Genomic DNA, 14,061 nt, shown 5'->3' with positions numbered 1-14,061 from the left:
GTAAATTATAAATACTTATGACAATAAACCAGAGGTGGGCAGCTTTTTTTCTGTTGAGGGCCACATTCGCTTGGCCATAATCCCTTCGGCTGCATACTGGCAGTGGCCAAGGCCAGAACCAATTACTATTTCTCTTTCTGACACTTCCTTCTGTTTTGCATTGTGCCCCACCCCACCCCCACTTTTTTCGCTTTCTGCCCATGGACTGCAGGTTCCCACCACTGTTAAAAAGCAAATAATATGAACACATACTTCCCATCTCATAGAAAGTGCTGTTTTGTCCTGTAATTACCAAGCCTTGCTTCTAAATGTTCTACGCAGAAAAGCTACAGTTTAGCAAAGAATAAAGCGTACCTAGGATAATTGGTTTTAAATGGGTTCAGCCACACCTAGCGTCGTGCTTGATTGGGTAGTGTTCAGCTTAGTTTTACTCAAGAGTAGAGCTGTTGAAATTAGTGGACCTAACTTAATCATGTTCATTAACTCCAGCGGGTCTACTGTGGATAAAACTTATTTGAATGCCACCCTTTGTCTTTAAATGATCTTGGTTAGTGCGTCCTTCTAACAGCAGAGAATATGCCAAGGGCAAATCTGTAATGCACTAGTGACTCACCTGTTGCTAAGAATATAGAATTCCTGAGTGTCAGAGGATGTGGGCTGCATGAGCAAAGGTTTTGGCTAATGTCCATAGACTATTGCAATACTTTGTATGTAGATCGGCTTTGAAAACAATCTGGAAAATGCAGCTGATCCAAACTAGGGCTGCAAAACTCTTAACTTGGCCTGTTTGATCATATGCTAGTGATTTACAAGCTGTACTTGCTCCCAGTCCTATAGCTTAGGATCTGAGTATTTTAAAAAACACCTCCCACTTGTATTTACCTCATCCTTCCTCCTCAGAGGGAGGTTGTCCTGGGTCTGTCAAATGAAGTGATGGGGTTCTAGTCCAGCAAAATCTAGAATGCACAATGTTGGCTATCCATGCTTCAAATCAATCCACCAGACCAAGAGACCACGGTGGTGTCTGATATCAGGCTGTCTTCAGTAAACAGCAAGGCTTTTTGTGTGGTGGCTCTGCTTTTAAATGAGTTTTTGAAGGCCAGTCTGAGGTCCTGCTTTTAAGAATAAAGGTGGTGCTTTTCTGTTCCATCCTTTGATGCTTATCTTTGCCTTTGTAAGTCTGACTGCTGCTTGCTCTTGTAATCATTTTGAATTTTAGCATCATTTTTGAAGGTTTTTAATTCTTGAGTTTTATGTAGGCTGCTATAGGAACCATTGTTTGAAAGATAACTAGAAATATAATAACTAATTAGCAGAGTGTGGGTTTGGGGCTTGCATTTGCTGCAGTAATGTGCAATAGTGTCTTGAGTGTGCATTTTTACCTTCTGCCTTAGCAAAGGCTAATGGGAATGAAGGGTACTGATCTTAGCTGCCCTGGTGAAAATGTTTAGCAATACTTTAGGGAAGCTTTTAATGTTTGATAGATTACTGTATTTTAATATTTTGTTAGAAGCTGCCCGGAGTGGCTGGGGAAGCCCAGCCAGATGGGCAGGGTATTATTATTATTATTATTATTATTATTATTATTATTATTATTTTATGACTGGATACTAAAACTGGCTTGGATCTAACCATTTTCCAGTTACAGTTTGCCACACAACTACTGGTGCATGTCTTTGAAACACTTGTTGGTCATATTCTTGTGAAATCATCTGTGCATGGATGTTTCTGGCAGCAGCTTCACAGCAAATGCACTCCTTTCTCAGCTGTTACAATTGCAGGAATCACTTCTGGCTGTGTCCTTGCACAGCCTAGTTTCAGCTAGATGGATGGGGTACAAATAGGGTTGCCATATTTCAAAATGTGAAAATCTGGACACAAAAGTTGTTGGGCTTGTTTTTTTATTTTTTATTGCAAAATTAAGTTTCTGAGCTATTTTTAAGGTAATTCGCCAAAACCTACAATTCGGACATGCATTGCCATACATCCAGGTTTTCCCGGACATTTCAGCAATTTCCGCCCAGACACTTTCCTGGGTACAAATAATAAAATTATTTTACTCACATATTGTTATACTCACGTTTCTCCACATGGCCCTATATGTTGGAAGGCATGGTCATGAGAAGAAAAATGTCCCACACATAGTAGGTTCAAGTGTTGCATAGCAGGGGGGAGGTGAAGAGAGTAGAAGTGCGAACAAGTTTCAGGAGTATTTTCTCCTCTTCTGCTGTAGTGTGTAGAGTGGAACTGGTAAAGCTCATATATCGTGGGATAATGAGCCTCAGATGGGCCCTGGAGCCATCTGTCTTGCTTGTGAGTGAGGTTTGTGAGTCCCTCTTTGCATATTAATATCAGAAGAGTGTAAAGCATAAACTGCAGTACCTGTGCTTTTGCTTTCTCTTCTGTATGAAGAAGAAAACTTTGAGTATAAAAACTTCACTACAGTGGAACCTCGGGTTACATATGCTTCAGGTTACATATGCTTCAGGTTACAGACTCCGCTAACCCAGAAATAGTATCTTGGGTTAAGAACTTTGCTTCAGGATGAGAACAGAAATCGTGCTCTGGAGGCGCGGCGACAGCAGGAGGCCCCATTAGCTAAAGTGGTGCTTCAGGTTAAGAACAGTTTCAGGTTAAGAACAGACCTCTGGCACAAATTAAGTACTTAACCTGAGGTACCACTGTATTGCTGTGCTCCTGTAACTGCACTAGTGGTGATAGTACTAGTAATAATAATAATTAATAATAATAATAATGGTATGATTTTCTGGTTTTGTTCTTCAGTTATGCAAAGGCAGCCTTTTGCTTGGAGGAACTCATGATGACTAACCCCCACAACCACTTATATTGCCAGCAATTTGCAGAGGTGAGTATTTCAGGACAGTCTAGGTAGCTAGCAGTTGTCTTTGCTCAGCGGCCAGTTGGCAAGGCATGTTGTCCCTGCAGTCTGCCCACTTGTTGTCTCCCACGGCTTCTACTGCATTCTTTTTTTGTACCGCTGGCTTGCATCCTAATATTTGGTTAGCGGACTGTTGTACTGAGACGTGGTACCTTGGTTTACAACCATAATCTGTTCTGGAGGTCCAGTTGTAAACCAAAACAGGTTGTAACCCAAGGTGTGCTTTCGCCCGTGTGGCCTCCCCCCCCCCCATTGGTTGTAATCCAAAAAAAGGGACATGCACTTCCGGTTTTGATGTGGTTGTAATCCAAAATAGTTGTAATCCAAAGCAATTGCAAACCAAGGTACCACTGTAATTGTCATCTTGGTTTGTTTTTTTAATAGTTTAGTTAAGCATCAAATACCCCTTACACGTTTTAACTCCATTCTTCAAGCTGCATTAGTCTGGTACTCTTTTCACTCTCAGAGGAAAAGCTCACATTTCCATTTCTGGGATTTATTATAAGTGGAACAACTTTTCATAATGTTAAATTAAACATGCTCATCAATCTTGCATTTGAAATAGGTTAAATATACCCAAGGAGGGCTTGAAAACCTTGAGCTCTCAAGAAAATATTTTGCACAGGCGTTGAAGCTAAACAACAGAAACATGAGAGCATTATTTGGACTTTATATGGTGAGTATGAAGGCATTTAATCCCTCCCCCCAAATAATTAATTTGATTTTTAAAGCTTTGCAAGTGAAGTTGAGACAGGAAAAACATGCCATGCTCCTTGATGCAAGTGTGATGTCAGGTGTGATGCATAAGTCGGGTTTGGCTTGTTTCTTCCTAGCCTTAGCAAACTTTATATAACACCAACAAATAAAGCAACTTTTCTCTTCCTATTATTATAGGCAAGCACATCTTAGTGTCATTAAAGTATTAAATCATTTAATTTAGCAATTCTATTTCAAGTACAGTACAAAAGTATTTAGCTGAAGCATTAAGGTAACTAAAAATTCCTACTAATTAAATTGTTCTATAGCTTCTTGCAAATTTTCAATGGGATCTTAAAATGGATCCATTAGAGAGAGAGAGACTTGTGAAGTTTTTTTACTCTTAGTGTAAACACGCCTCATTTTACTGCATGGAAAGTTCTGAGTATGTGCACGCCAAAGTACTTCCACCACCTCCTCCGTCCTTTTTCTTCTGGCTTTATTTTGGTACCTTCAAGAGTTCTGATACACTAAGACTTATTCTCTCCAGTGTACATGATGACTTCCTATGCGGATAAACTTTCTGTGCAAGAAAACTGTCCTTAAACTATCACATCATAAGTGCACAGATCTGTTTCATTGTATGCCCAAGTACTGTACATTTCCATTCATACTCTTACACTGCAAGAGCCACACACATTGTTTTCACTTGTTATGGGTCAAGCTTCTCATGTGGTTTGCTGCTCTACTTCCATGTCAAGAATGGGAGCTAGGATATATGATCCTCCCTTTTCCCCCTCCTTCTGAATGTCCTGTTAGGGAACTGGGCATGAGAACTCATTACCACAGAGAAGCAACAGTACTGAGGTTCCCTTCTTGACGATAAGTTCTTGGGAGATAAAGGCAGGACTATAATTGGACAAACCTCAAGCCTTTTTTCCGGGGCAGGGAGCCCTCTTTTTTGCATTCAACTTAAAGAACTAAGTTTATCACCAAATGCACTCTGGGGTGAACCACCATTTGTATTCTTGTTCAGTTGTGCTAAGAACATACGATGTGCATACAGCTGCTGTAGTGACAAAGCTTACTTATATATAAAAAAAGGCATTAAGTAAAGGATTCTCGGTATTTAAAGTGCTGATTTCCAGCTTACACGCTTTTTATAATAGTGCTACAAATTCCTTCTAATGTTACTTAAACAGCAGTGCTATGGAATTATAAGAATAGGGCTACTTAACGATTAAAACATTTTTTTATTGCTGTCAGCATAGAGGATCAAATATTGACTTATCTTATAAAACTGCAGATGAAACCTTTTCCCTCTCAAGGTCTGTGGTGATGCTTGCTTTTACTACCTGTTGACAAGATTTGAGGTTCTGTAATGCTGCCAGATCAAATAACAATTTCCATAGTACTAGTAGTCAGGATGCGCCGTCCTAAATGTTCGCATTTTCTGGAAACGAGATCATTCCTGCTTTGTGCATGTTAACAGCAAATCTTCTTTTGAAGTTGTTCTTACATTTTGTGTTTTAGAACTTGTAACTTAAATAGCATGATATTCATGCACATTCAGGCCTTCGGTTTTAGAAGTTTTGCTTCCAAGTTTTCTGAATTGTTAAGGGTATGGCTGGAATCCAGAGAGCTGCTTTAGACGCAACTCAGGGCTTGTGAATGCATCATGAACGTTTGAGTTTGTCTTTGAACAGCAGATCCCTATGCAATATACAAACTGATTTAAACATTGCCCTGCCTCTCAAAAGTGGTTTGCCAGGTGGCATGGGGAACTGCTGTTTGCAGAGATATTAAAAGTTCACTGCCATGCCTACCTTGGAACTAGCAGAACCACAATGTCCAATTTCTTACTTGCTTGTTATCAAAAACCATTAACTTAAGATATATTGTAGTTTTTGCTTTAATGTGTTTTGTTTTAATACCTATGCTCACATTTTTCCCGTTGCACTGTTTTATCATGTTCCATGTGTATTCAATATTCAGGTTTATTTTGCAAGATTCTGTTGCTGATTTGTTTTTTTGTCTTTCTAGTCTGCCAGCCATATTGCTTCCAATTCCAAGGCAAGTGCAAAAATGAAAAAAGATAATATGAAGTACGCTGGTTGGGCAGCAAACCAAATAAATAGAGCTTACCAGGTGAGTACTGTGTTAAAACTCTGATATGCTTCATGCACCATGTTACAATAGACCTTTTCACCTTGTTTGCCTCTGTGGTAGGCAACTGGAATTGGGGAGGCAGGAGTGTGGGATAAAGTCATAAAGAGGCCATGCAGATTTCAGAGAATAAAATAACATTAGGACAAAAGGATTTTTATTTTGTTTTTCATCTTTTTTAGAGGATATGAATATATTGCAAAAGTTGTCTAACCTTTGAGTGTATAGTCTGAAGGAATCCTTGTGCATCCATGTGTGCATAAATTTAAGTGTCTGCTCAACTATAAATATAATTAATGTCTGGCAACATTACCATATTGCACCATTGCAGTTTGACTGGAAAGCCAGTAACTTACCTTAGTTTAATTTAAAAAAAATAGTTTGATAAAAGAAGCTATTATTTATAGGATATTTGGTCGGATTTAATTGCTTAGCTTTAATCAGTCTTGAGATGTTTTGAACTGTTCCTCTGATTATGTTAAATTGATGGTATATATAATTTATCTCCAAAGATCACAGTGTAAATCTGGAAACACTGCTTGTATTTTATTTATTTATTTCTTTTTTCTTTTTCTTTTTTTTTTTTTTGGTAAACTTATGGTCCAATTCCATAGTTATGTTGGAGCTGGATCAAAATAATTGCAAATTGGCCCCTCTCTCAGTTGATACTTACCAGAACAGTTCACATTTTACATAACTAAAATGTATTTAAAACAAATGTCAGAACTTCTTTGTGACTTCATATGTTTGTGATGTACTGCATACTTCAGCTGTATTTTAGCAGAAAAGTGACAAATACCATATCTAGCTGAAAACTGCAAGGGGAATTTCAGTATGCAAGATACAATTACGTAGATTAGAAGTTGGCCAAAATCTCAAGTTAACACCCTACTCGGGCAAAATGTACTATAAGAATCTTTACTGAATAAAGACCAAATCCTGGTTGAGCTGTGCTTATTGTATGGTTTGGTCTGTTTCTATATTTGCACCGAAACTACTGAAGAGCCTGAAGCAAAAGGGCTGAAAAATTGGTAGGTGGCCTTCTTCACATTGAGTGAATCTGTTCTCAATAAGTACTATTCTACTAAAGGTTGCTATCTTACAAATGAAAAAAAAAATGAACATGCCAAATGATTCTTTTAAGGAGACTCGTATTCTGTATGGCAAAGGTATCTAGTCCCCAGTTCAGGGGCCTGGTCCAATCTCCCAAGCAATTCTCTCCCCTCCCTCAAAAAAACACAAAACCATCCATTTTGGCAGCTGCAGGAAAAAGGAAAATAAAATCAAGTAGACACAGTGCAGAGGTGAGTAGAGCCCAGTGCCCTAATGGGGATGCTGGTTGCCACCTCCCTGTTGATCTAGTTGTGTGGATCAGCTTAGGAGGGGCATGTTAATGAAAGAGTGTGGGATCACCACACCCACTTTGGGCCACATGTACTTAGAACATGCAGCTCCAAGTGGGTTGAATAAGGGTGGATACAGCCCTAATACAAATAATAATAATAGTAATAATAATAATGATAATAATAATAATAATAATAATAATGTTTTATACATTGTAGTGTGGCCACTATGGGATTTAAGGGGAAAGAATCAGCTTGTCTTAACTGTTTGAGGCCCTTAAAATAACTGCACTAATTAGTTGTGAACTAATGACATAAACTACAATATATCTAAATCACTAAAACTGAAGAATCCTCGCTTGTGTTCTGTGTGCTTAACATCAAAGCAAAATATAGGTTCTTATTCCTTCAATTAGTTTATTGTGTCTGTAATGGAAGCATTTTAGCAGAGAGGTGCAAGTTTGATTAACGTTAAGTGTTGTTTTTTTTAAGCCCTTAATATGATCCACTCAGTAATTTCACTGATAAATGCTTTTGGACACATGACTAAATTCTCTAGTGTTAGGCATCCACATGTTGTTTATTAGCGGTGAGGTGATTCTGTTACAAACCATTTGGGACAGAAAATTTAATCATGATTTCAGAGAGACGGGGAAGTAAAAGCTTTGTCATCAGCTGAATTGGTGCCTAATGCTGGAGTACACAAAATAATTGGTCATAAACTAGAATTCGAAGTGATTTAGATGTCCAACTAGGCTTTTATTGATTGTGACACCATTGGGCTTTGTTTGTTCTAACTTGAAGCCTATGCCAATGTCATTAAAGGAAGCCATTTTTCAAGTTAACAAGGGCCTTTCCTCCTGTTACTGTCTTATGTCAGAATTGTCCTAAGTGTCCCTAAAACAGAATAGGCATCGTACTAATTATTTTGAGCTCCCTATTCCTTAAGCAGTTTTCAAATCAAGCACAAGGTCTTTGAGATTTTTCTATAATCAGTTTCTTAAGCAGTTAAAAATCTGTTAATATATGGTTGGGGCTATCTCCACACACACACACACACACCTGGCCCCATTTTTCACCTTCAGTCTTCTAAGATTTGGGGTTAAGATTACTTAATCTTTGAATATGGTCCAAGGGGGTCAAAGGCAGGTTAACAATTCTTCCGTCTTGTTCCAGCTGGAATATTACCTGTCTTACCACAAAATTTTGTCATCGGGTCATGAGACATTTGCTAAATTGTGTTAATTATGAGAGAAAAGGAACACATAATAAATCAAGAAATCTCGTATGCAGGACAGCCATGGTACTTGAAGAAGAAGAAAAAAAGCATTAAACTGGAAATTTATTGGGTGTTTAGATGTTAATGTTAAAAAAAAAAGAGAGAGAGAGAATAGGTCATGAAAAAAAAATTAGATAGTGGCAAACCCTTGAAAAGAAATTACACCTACAAAGGAATGGTATATATGTTGCAATACATGGTTTGGACCAAATTACCAGTTAGGAACTTCTTTGACATAAGCCTACTAATTAATTAATTAATTAATTAATAATTAAAAAACAGGTTAATTTTTAAGAGCAAAAACTGTCTGAAGTGAATGGAACGTGAAAATCTTAGCACAATTCCTGTTTACATTCACCTGAATAATTCTTAGTAGAATGTATCATTAGCTGGTAAATCTTCTGCAAATAATGAAGAAAGTGCTGGAGCTAGCTCATTGTAGGTACAATCCACTCGGCTGTTCTCCTGTGCAAATCCTTTGAAAAGTATTAGAGCTATTCAGGAGTGTCATTGCACGTTGCCATTTGTACGTATGCCCTGTTAACACACAGCATATTTCCCACCGGGGTTTGCCCCTGGAAGTTTGGATGGAATAGTCCACCCATTTATCACTGCTACAGCCATACGTTTGCCCATATAAATAAACAGCAGACTGTAGGACATTTAGTTGGTTGCATGTAAAAACCACCACAGGTGCCAAGGTCTCTCTCTTTTCATTTAGAGCCTTGCATTATACAGATCACAATCAAGTAAAACAATATGATTTACTATCCTGCCGTTCAACTCTCCATATTGAGTTTACGGAATGACAACATCGCTGTAGTAAATGTTGCTAAATGAAACTCAGAAGTGGTTTTTTCTGTAATTTAAATAGAAGCTTATTAACTTTTGAGTACCATAGCCAAATCTTGTCATGCTGAGAAATATTAGTCTTATCAAAGCTGAGTCACACTAAATGTTTAAATGTTGATGTTTCAAATCTGGTAGCTGTTTCCTTTTTTCTAGTAAGTAGGTACAAGAGTTACTTGGTTAACATTAAAATTGTTTCGTCTTTAGCATTTCTTTAACATTTTAGGTAAACATTCTGTCAGCATATCCCATTTTCTTTTTCTTGTTAATTATAGTTCCATTGGCTTTTTACACAGTGCAGTTGTTGACATGATGTCGGATAGAATATTAAGCAGGAGACAATGTTGACAGCTCTAAAATGTGTTTAAACAACATCAGAAAGAAAACAAACACTTAACTTGCTCTGTGTTGAATCCAGATTAAGTTAGGGAAACATCGTTCCCATGTATATCAGTTGGAAAAGTTAGTAATGTCTTATGCTGCAGTCTACACCCCACTTACATGGGAGTAAGTCTCACTGAATTCAATAGGGCTTCTCGGTAGGCATGGTTAGGATTGTGCTGTTAGTTCCCATTGATTTCACTGTGATTTAAGATAACGAAGTCTGAATCCAGTCTTTTGTATCATACATATGTTCACCACATGGAAAGAAAGTTGAGGTATGGACGTGTATGAAATAAAACAATTGAATAATAAAATACTTGCACAATAAAATACAAATATAGTAGTAGTAATTTTATTTTTATTGACCTTGAGTCATAAGAAAAATAAATCTGTACAGTATGTACATTTCAGTGTTATAGATGTAAAAAAATAAATAAATAAAAGGTATAAGTAAAAACATTTGTATTGATATAACACTAGCAACCACTTAAGAGTCACTGCACAGATCAAGTCTACAGCTGGTTTCATAAGTGTCAAAAACAAGGTTGATATTTAGCTATGGCTAATACAAAGCATGCTGTTAATCTGGTTATGTCTTTATATAAGTGTGTCAGATTCCTGCAAATCCAACCAATATTGCCACCTCTCCTGAAACCAACAGTCAAATTTACAATGCATTTTATCCGAGATGTTTAATAAATTCAAACTAAATCTCCTTGTCTGCTCGGGGTATGAAAAGAACTAGTGAGCTTAAATTAGAATAATGATACTTAGCATGTATATATTGTGTCTGAACCATTGTACATATATCATTTCAGTAATTCTTGGAACAATCCTGTGATGTCAGTACTAATATTATCCTTTCTCATGATGTGAGGCTAAGACTCAGAGACAGAACCCTGTCTTCAGCCACCTAGTGTGTTCATGGTAGAAGTGAGGTTTTAAACTAGGGATTTCTTCTTCAGCTACATCAGTGTTCACATCTGTGATTTCGGTTAAATATAAATAAACACTAAAAGCTGGGTCCAAGTGTGAGTTGTAGACATTTTGTTGTACAAGGGATAAATCTACAATTTTTGGTAGCTGCCTACCCTTTTCTTGAAAGGCTTTTAATCTTTAAGAACTGCTTATGGGGTACCACTGGAGGCTGAAGCTTGTAGGAGATAGTGGGAATCTTTTTGCATGGAAAGAACTCTGTTAGTGTTGTTAGGACCCAACCCTACAAAACTATGATAGTAGATTAGAGTAGTAGCTAAGCAGGTTGCTTAGAGATTAGAATCTCATCTCTCCTTTGAATTTACAAGGTCTTTAGCTCCAGTCTGCAATATGGGGATGATACTCTTAAGGATTACAGTAAGATAATGTGTACAAGGTGCTTTGAGAAGTGTTATTTAGGTGACAGTGATTCCTAAGTGGTTCAACAATGGATAAAGTTGTGAAAGAAGTGTATGCAGCCTCTTGATAGAGTTTCAATGAGAGGCTAAATAAAAGTAAGTTGTTATTGTTGTTAAGTATATGATATATTACATTGGATGCCACACTGAATACAATAAGCCCACAATTTATGCAGGGTTATGTTCTGGGAATCACGTCTAAAGCCAAAATCACGTATAGTCAAAACATATTAGGTGCAATGGTTGGTGGGACTGCTGGAGACTTTTTTCTTGGACCTCCACTTCCTTTTCACCCCTTTTAAAATTGTTTTTATTTTATTTTGCCAAATGAACGTGCACAAGTTCAATGTGCATAAGTTGCAGGCTTACTATACAGATAAAGGGTTCCACATCAGTAATGGAAGGTACATGTGGGATGGGCCCTTTTGTTTGGTGTGCTTTCTGCCCAGTGTCCTTTTTTATTTATTTCGAGGGTTAATACTTGTCTCTTAACCAAATCTTCTGAGATGGCTTGCCACTATATTTAAGAAGCTGCAGGAGACAAAGGAATTAGGGTAGGGTTTCTTCACATAGGTGGTGGCTGCAGTTTCTTTAGTCTTGTGCAGCTCCTGGCTTCTGGTGGGAGATGCAAGAGACACTGTGGAAGCAGAGATGCCTACAAGCCCCTCGCAGGTTCTTAGATGTTCAATCTCCCACTGCTTTTGCATTCTGTAGGCATCACACAAGAGGGGACATCAAATGGGCATTTTTACAGTCAAATCTTGGTACTGGTTTTTAATGGTACATTTCTGCAGTAGAAGATTCCTCATGCAGTCTTGGCAATTTTGGTGGTGATGTACCTTAATGTGACTTTTCATTACTTGGTTTTGTAAAACAAGTGTTAATCTTTCTTTTCCCTTAGTATGCTGGTCGCAGTAAGAAGGAGACGAAGTACTCTCTGAAAGCTGTAGAAGACATGCTGGAGGCCCTGCAGATAACCCAGTCCTAAATAATAGCGAAGCTACCCAGTGATAGATTTTCTTTCCTCAGCTCCATGTCCAAACTCAAATTATCTAAGAGTTATGCTAATTTTAAATTCCCAGTTGTGTTAACAATGGTTTCATGTTAGTGAAAGTGACTCTCTTAAATAATGTGTTTTATAAAAGATATAAAATTCCTATTTATTGCTGCTATGATGAAAAGCCACTGAAATGAATAAAAATAATAAATTTATTGAACGTCAGTCTCTTCAGATCTTGTATGTACAGTAAATGCTTAAGCCATAACATGATGTAGAAATAAACTTAAGTGATGATAAAGCAGAATTATTTATTGAACATATGTAGGAGTGCTGGAGACCTGTGCTTAAAAATGAATACCATATGGGGCATAAAATGTTCTAACAGAACAGTTGATGAAGCTGCGGTAAAGTTATACATGCACTAAGCAGTTCTTTGCCGAACAAGGGCTGACCTTATATTTTCCCCTGAACACTTTTTATTTGCAGAATAATATTAATATCAATGTTATTGCTATGCCTTTCTGTTCTAAGATAGTAGTTAAAAATAAGTGTGTCTGTTCATTAGATCTTATGGGAATCAATATTGATAACAACAATAATAATTGTATCCAAAACCATAAAGACAAAACAAAGATTTTTAAACAGTTGAAACCATCAAATATCCTCATAGCTAAATGATTTCAAGGCTGCCCTGTCTCCACGCTGCTACAAAGGTCACCACACAGGCCGAGAAACTTTTTAGGCTTAGGATCTTCTTAGTCACTGATTCCCACACTACAGTGTTTTTAGAAGTGGGATCAGATGGGTAGATATACACAAGTGTGGTTAAAGAAACCCCACCAGAGCATATATTTTAACATTGGTTTCTTTAAGTAGGTTGAATCTGAATCTACTTCATTTGCCAGTCTGTATAAAAAACCCAGTTTTGCTCTGTTCTGTTTGTCTCAGTTTCTATTCATTTGTTTCGAGTGAAAGGTGTATCAAAGGCTGTGTAGAAAAACAGGTTTCTGTAGAGTCAAAAGACAATATTTTCGCTTCAGTTCTCAGCTCTGCATGTGAATATCTGCAGTAAATGGAATACTAGTTATTGATCCTGTTCGTAGCTTGGGGGGGAAGCGGCACTTTGGGGAGAAAAAGTAATGCTTTATCTTCCATTTCTAGGTGTTCGTTTAAAGCAGGATACATGCAACTCCTCCTGGACCAGGAACATTTCCAGATCTAAATACAGCACTAAAGCAAACTGTTGGAATTTACTATGAACACAACCTTTGTGTGCAAGGTGCAAAGCTTCTGCCAGCAAGAGGGTGCAGCTTGTTGTTTTCATTGGAACTGTGGTATAGAGGAGCAGAAATGCACAGAATGTTTTCACTTCTATGAGCAAGGGGGTAATTTGCCCCTCGGAGACAGGGAGGTGGGAGATGCTCAACAAATGACTATTGAATACTTAAATGAATTTGATTTAATTGGGCAAGGGACTAAAATGATGTGCATATAACCAAGGGAAGCTTGCAGTTTTGTTTCATAGCTTGAAATCCTCAAGAAACAGAGCATGTTAGTAAGCCAATAATTTATACCTTTTGTGCTCCCTCATTTTAGAGGGGGATAACACTGTAGGCCAGTTTAGACATATACTATGATTTTGTGGTATGTGAACAAGTTTTTAGTGACTCTTGTATTCACTCTTTTTGTACCATGATCCCCTTCTCCCCTGGTTTGCAGCAAACCACAGTTTGCTTGAGAGAGGGATGTATGAACTGGCACACTGTGGTTTGCACTTTCTCTGCAAACCAGGACTGGGAATGACAATAATAATAATCCATGATGATGATGATGATGATGATGATGATATGTTGACTGAGTTGTACTCTGAGTAAATCCACTGAAATCGCCATGACTACCATACAGTGGTGCCTCGCAAGAAATTAATCCGTTCCGCGAGTCTCTTCGTCTAGCGGTTTTTTCGTCTTGCGAAGCAAGCCCATTGACAGCTTAGCGGATTAGCGCTATTAGCGGCTTTTAGCGGCTTAGCGGCTGATCGGATCAGCTGATAA

General features: G+C 37.8%; 1 protein-coding gene across 1 annotated transcript in view; it reads left to right on the top strand.

Annotated features, from left to right (window-relative positions):
• Positions 1 to 12,227, top strand: part of EMC2 (ER membrane protein complex subunit 2) — a 43,183-nt gene extending 30,956 nt beyond the window's left edge. Inside the window, exons 8-11 of the mRNA XM_081874708.1 lie at positions 2,785 to 2,866; positions 3,465 to 3,575; positions 5,639 to 5,743; positions 11,912 to 12,227. Of these exons, the coding sequence (XP_081730834.1) occupies positions 2,785 to 2,866; positions 3,465 to 3,575; positions 5,639 to 5,743; positions 11,912 to 11,998 (385 nt within the window). The 3' untranslated portion in view covers positions 11,999 to 12,227. The remainder of the gene's footprint in view (positions 1 to 2,784; positions 2,867 to 3,464; positions 3,576 to 5,638; positions 5,744 to 11,911) is intronic.
• Positions 12,228 to 14,061: the final 1,834 nt, after the last annotated feature.

Source organism: Podarcis erhardii (genome assembly GCF_964252035.2).
Source record: "Podarcis erhardii genome assembly, chromosome: 8".
Taxonomy (NCBI): Eukaryota; Metazoa; Chordata; class Lepidosauria; order Squamata; family Lacertidae; genus Podarcis; species Podarcis erhardii.
The sequence above is the reverse complement of the archived record's forward strand: the minus strand, read 5'-3'. Positions and strand labels throughout refer to the sequence as shown.